This window comes from Petaurus breviceps, unplaced genomic scaffold, assembly GCF_028583685.1.
Source record: "Petaurus breviceps papuanus isolate PSGF00001 unplaced genomic scaffold, PetGlider_PUasm1.0 90897, whole genome shotgun sequence".
Taxonomy (NCBI): Eukaryota; Metazoa; Chordata; class Mammalia; order Diprotodontia; family Petauridae; genus Petaurus; species Petaurus breviceps.
This window is the reverse complement of record NW_027187374.1, coordinates 6,193,083-6,199,082: the sequence shown is the minus strand read 5'-3', so window position 1 is coordinate 6,199,082 and position 6,000 is coordinate 6,193,083. Positions and strand designations below refer to the sequence as shown.

Genomic DNA, 6,000 nt, shown 5'->3' with positions numbered 1-6,000 from the left:
GGGTGGGTGCTAAGTGTCGGAGCCCAGATTGGATCCCCAGGTCATCCCGACACTGGAGCCAGTGCTCTTACTTGCTGTGCTACCTGGCTGCCCCTGAAGTGATTTTTCTGAAGCTCATGTCAACACTTTCTCTTTCTCCCCATCCCTCTTGCCCCCAAGTGCACACATTAAACGACAGTGTCTCCATGTTATCTCTAGGATAAAATACAGTTCTTCTCTTTGGCATTTAAATGTCCTTGCCACCTGACCCCTTCTTACCTTTCCAGTGTTCTTACACATTATTTCTCGTCCATAAACTCTGCAGTTCAGCCATATGGGTCTACTCACTCCCACACACAATGTATTCCATTCCTCTCTCCATGCATTTGTATTGTCTTTCTCTAACACCTGGAAGGTACTCCCCTCTCACCTATTTATTATGCCTTCCTTCAAGACTCATTTCTAGCTCTGCCTCTTTCATGAAACCTTTCCTGATTCCCCTCAATTGCTATTGTCTTTCCCCCCCAAACTACCATTATTCATTGTTTTATATAATTACATATGCATATGTTTCTTCCCTTGTTAAAATGTAAGTTCTTTAAGGATATGGTCTGTTTCACTTCTGTCTCTGTATTCTCAGCAGAGTACCTGGGAGTAAGTACCATAGAGTACCATAGTAGGTAAGCATTTAATAAATGCTTGTTTTTAATCGCCATTTTAAAAAAAATTATTTATTTTTTCAAATCAAATGCTTTATTAACTTCTGATTTACAGCATACATTTCCACCAGATTTTGAGTTACAGATTTTCTCCCTGTTTTTCCCTACCCACCACCCCAAAATAACGATCTCACTGGATATCCCCTCCTCCAAACTGCTTTCTCCCATATCTTCTCCCATACCCCCTTTGACTTTCCAATAGGGCACAGTGAATCTCTATGCCCCAGTGCCTGTGTATCTTATTTCCCAGTTACATGCAAAATAATATTAATAATAGTGTATATATATTATATATATATTTTTTTTTTTTAAACATTTGATTTTAAAACTTTGAATTCCAGATTCATTCCCTTCTTCCCTTGTCACCCACCCTTACTGGGAAGATAAGCAGTTCAGTATAGGTTGTACATGTGTAGCTGTGCAAAACATTTCCATAGTGGATATATTGTAAAAGACTGACCATATTTCTCTCCCTCCTATCCTACCTCCCACTTGTTCTGTTCTCCACTTTGATCCTTTCCCTTTTCATAAGTGAGTACTTCCAACTTCCCTCCCTCCCAGCCTGGCCTCCCTTCCATCATTCCCCCTCTCATCCCCTTCTCCCCTACCCTCCTGTAGGGTGAGATACCCAATTTAGTGTGTATGTCATTCCCTCCCTAAGCCAAATTTAATTGGAATAAGGTTGACCTATTCCCTTTTGCCTTCCTATTCTTCCCCTCTATTGTAACCATTTTCCCTTGCCTCTTCTATATGAGACAGTTTACCCCGTTTCTGTCTCTCTCCATCTCCTCTCATTATATTCCTTTCTCACCTCTTAATTTCACCTTTTAAGTATCATCCCTTCCTACTAAATTGGTCCTGTGCCCTCTATCTATGTATACCAGTAAACGTATATACACACATTCACATATGTATTCATACGCCCATATACCCTCCTATACAGACATATATATATGTATATATATATATATATATATATATATATATATATATATATAATTCTATTCCCTTCAACTATTTTCATACTGAGGAAAGTTTCATAAGTTACAATTATTGTTTTTCCTTGTAAGAATGTAAATAGTTCAACTTTGATAAGTTCCTTATGATTTCTTTTCCCTGTTTACCTTCTCATGCTTCTCTTGCTTCTTGTATTTGAATGTCAAATTTTCTATTTAGCTCTGTTTTTTTCATCAAGAATGCTTGAAAGTCCTCTATTCCACTGAATGACCATATTTTCCCCTGAAACATGATACTCAGTTTTGCTGGGTAGGTGACTCTTGGTTTTAATCCTAGCTCCTTTGCCCTCCAGAATATCATATTCTAAGCCCTTTGATCCCTCAGTGTAGAAGCTGCCAGATGCTGTGTTATCCTGATTGTGTTTCCACAATATTCAAATTGCTTCTTCTTGGCTGCTTGTAATATTTTCTCCTTGATCTGGGAATTCCAGAACTTGGCTATAATATTCCTAGGAGTTTTCTTTTTGGGATCTTTTTTAGGAGGTGATCAGTGGATTCTTTCAACCTCTGTTTTGCCCTCTGGTTCTAAAACATCAGAGCAGTTTTCCTTGAGAATTTTTTGGAGGATGATTTCTAGGTTCTTTTTTGGATCATGGCTTTCAGGTAGTCCAATAATTTTTAAATTATCTCTCCTGGATCTATTTTCCAGGTTAGTGGTTTTCCCAATGAGATATTTTACATTGCCTTCTATTTTTTCATGTGTTTGGATCTGTTTAATAGTATCTTAATTTCTCATAAAGTCACTAGCTTCCATTTGCTCCATTCTGAAGGAATGATTCTCCTCAGTGAGCTTTTGAGATTCTTTTCCCATCTGGAAAATTCAGCTTTTCAAGGCATTCTTTTCCTCATTGCCTTTTTTGAGCCTCTTTTGCCATTTGAGTTAGTCTATTTTTTAAGGTGTCATTTTCTTTAGTCAGGTTATTGACTCTCATTTCATAATTTTCTTGCATCATTCTCATTTCTCTTCTCAATTTTTCCTCCGCTTCTCTTATTTGGTTTTCAAAATCCTTCTTAAGCTCCTCTATGGCCTGTAACCAGCTCATATTTTTCTTGGAAGCTTTTGGTGCAGGAGTTCTGACTTCACTGTTTTCCTCCTGTTCCATGCTTTGATCCTTTTTGTCACCAAAATAGGAGTGTAAAGTTGGGTTGCTCTGTTTGTTTTGCTTCCTTTGCCTGCTCATGTTGCCTCTCAATTACTTGACTTTTTGGCTTTTTGCCACAGTAGGACTCTGCCACCAGACAGGAGAGCTTTCCTCCCAAATGCTGGAGTTGTCTCAGCTGCCGAAGGTATTAGTTGGGTGCCCTCTCTGAAGCCTCCACAGGCTCTGGCAAGCTGGTGGCACACCCTAGGACCTCCACCCTAGACCGCAATCCAGATCCAAGCAGGTTAAAGCAAGTGTGATTACCCCTCAGTCTGGTCTTTTGGTCCCCCTACAGTCTGCAGGCCAGGAGCTGAAACAGCCACGTGGCTGTGGCTGCAAGGCCACAGCGCCTCAGCAGCTTCCCATCCCAGGGGCAGAGGCCAAGGTCACTCCCAACTACTGGATCCCAAAGTGCGCACTGCACTGACCTCTCTCTTTGTCATTAGCATCTATGTGTTGATAATTCTGAAAACTGCCACAGCTGCTGGTGATCTGAAGTTCCTCCAGCAGGTGGTTGGTCAGGTCCGCCCTGGTGCTAAAATCTCATGCTTGCAAGGCTGGGGACAGCTCCCAGAGTGCTGTGCTGGCCGCTGGCTGCTTGCTGCCAGCCTGCTGGACTGTCCTCAGTGGGAGATTAGCTTCTCTGTGCCATTTTGTGGGTTCTGTAGCTCCAAAGTTTCTTCAGTCACCTTTTACGTGAATTGGGGAAGGTGGAAGCCAGAGCCCTACGTAAGTCCTGTTTCTCAATAAATGCTTTTTGATTGATATACCATGGTGGCTGTCTTGATCCATCTGCTACCTCACAAGTCTCCCTGCACAGGACACCACAATGTTGTTTTCCACAGCTGTATTCTGAGCCAAATTCAGTGCCTGGTTACTGTTTTATGTCTTTTTTTTTTTTTTTTACCATAGCATAATCTTATATAGTTGATCATGCAACTTATTTTAATTAAAATTTGAAAACTTTTTCTTCTCTCTAGGTCTTCTTAGCAACATTATAAAAATGAATGTAAATATTTTCTTGGTATTAGAATTGACATGATTGCTAAGGTGTAACTGATTACAAGAAAAAAAATAACTATATTCTCTCATTTATCTTTGTCTTATTTGGCTTAGATGATGCAGAAACAACTCTTTTGAAGGCTATCTTACTTCAGGTCATTTGTTTTTACCAGATGGTGGTTCCCCATGTTGTAATTCAATGTACATTTGACTTCAGCAAACTTCTAAAAGGTATGTCTTAGATGATCACAGTTATTCCTCAGTTATCTCTGCCATTGGCATTAAGCAGTACTGCAAATATTCCAAAAGAGTAGACAAACTTTCTTGAGATGCTTTAGTGTGAATTATGTTTCTTTTCTCTGACAAATTTGTCTTCTTGACTATTTTGCCTAGCTCAGTATTGAAATGACTGTGTCTTCCTTTCCAAATAACAATTGACAATGGGTTATTGGTATCATAGAAATGTTCCTTGGAGTGGTAGAGATATTTACCATGGATGGTACACAGACAAGATATACAAAAGTAATGTAAGCCCTCTGTGGGTTTATCTGAGGACCAGGCTAGCTTGTTCAATACATTTCATTACAGGAAGACTGGCTACCTGCTGAAATATTTTGTTCTTTTCGGTCATAGCAACTCACAAGATGGACAAAAAAATGCAGATTTGTTTCAGTCCCATGAAACCCCATTCCTTTTTTGTCATGATAGTGTCAGAAAAAGGGAGTGAATGGTCTTCAGAGTCTTGGGCCATCTACAAGTATTAATTTAACTTCTGGTGCATTTAACTTGTGATATTTTTTTAATGACCAAGTTGGCAAAATACTGGAGGAACTGAAGAATATGCTGTATTTATACCCTAAATGTAAGTGAAACCAGTAGACCTAAAAAAGTGTCAGCTAAATGATTGATGGTTTTTGGGTTTCTCCTCAAGTTTAGTGGACTTGATTCCTTCATAGAGTAAGAAGCAAACAGATCTATATCAAACAGATATTATCATTGGGTATTAGATCCTCTTCTCTCCTTAAACAGCATTCATGATATAAGCAACAAGAATACTGCAAAGGTGATTACTGCTTATTCACCACCATTTATTGTAATAGATGAAGTAGAGAGCTTTGGAAAACCTTGACAAGATCTCATTCCCTACAGTCAACACAAACTTTAGTTGATGATTTAATTGTGGAAGTCAAAGGGGAGGATGGGAACAACCTAGCTAGGAAAACATGGTTCACTGTGAAGGTCGGTGACTTTAAGAAGATTACTTTGACATAAGAGTGGAGAGTGATCTAGAGTATGGTAGGAAGACCAGCCAGCAGGCTGTTGGAGTAGTCCAGACATGACATGATAAGGGTATCACCAGAGTGGTCTAGAATATCCCATCCAAAATATTTCTAAATGTATTATGACGTGATTATCACGTATTCAGGGTTAATTGAAAAGTATCAAATTGAAAAAAGGCTGAAGATCAGGCAGACCAGTAATCCAGGCATGAGCTGATGAGGTACTACACTAGTGGTAGTTTGGGGAATCATCCACGAAGGGCAAAAATAAGAGACACTTGGAAAGAAGAATCAGTAGGACTTGGTCAGTGATTGAATGTAGGGAGTGAAATAGAATTGCTGTAGGAATCAAAGATGCGACCATATAATACTGTTTGCTTAGCTTCCTTTTCTGTTCTGAAAACCAAGCCTTTTTTCTGGTTTATCTAATTGTGGGGATTTGACCCAGCAGCAATATCTACCACAGGAAATTTTTAACCTATAGCTATTCTCCCAAGACTCATTCATTTTTTTCTCTTCAAACTCTAGGTATCATTTCAGAAGAGGGATTTCAAGAAGAAGTTCCTCCTGTCCTTCAGTACTATATTCTGAAGGTGGCCCTGGAATTGCCTGCGAACAAATTTGCCTGGTTGAAAGGACAGGTGGGACCACTAGTCTTTTGTCAGTCATGTAACTTCAGGACCTGAGATTGATAAAATATTCCAAAAATCTTATGTAGGTCCCAACTGGATGTATTTCTAACAGAATCATGAATTATTACAGGAGTAGGGGGTTGAAGAAAAATATTGGTTAAAGTTGAAGAAAATTGGTTCAGCCATGTCTTTTAGAGGTTCCTGTCCAGATCTGTGAAAAAGAACAACTA

At 39.3% G+C, this 6,000-nt stretch overlaps 1 protein-coding gene across 2 annotated transcripts in view; it reads left to right on the top strand.

Annotated features, from left to right (window-relative positions):
* The window catches only part of URB1 (URB1 ribosome biogenesis homolog), a 110,061-nt gene that overhangs the window by 32,644 nt on the left and 71,417 nt on the right, over positions 1-6,000 (top strand). For both annotated transcript variants that reach the window (XM_069074896.1, XM_069074897.1), the window contains 2 exons: positions 3,973-4,089; positions 5,667-5,779. In XM_069074896.1, the coding sequence (XP_068930997.1) occupies positions 3,973-4,089; positions 5,667-5,779 (230 nt within the window). The remainder of the gene's footprint in view (positions 1-3,972; positions 4,090-5,666; positions 5,780-6,000) is intronic.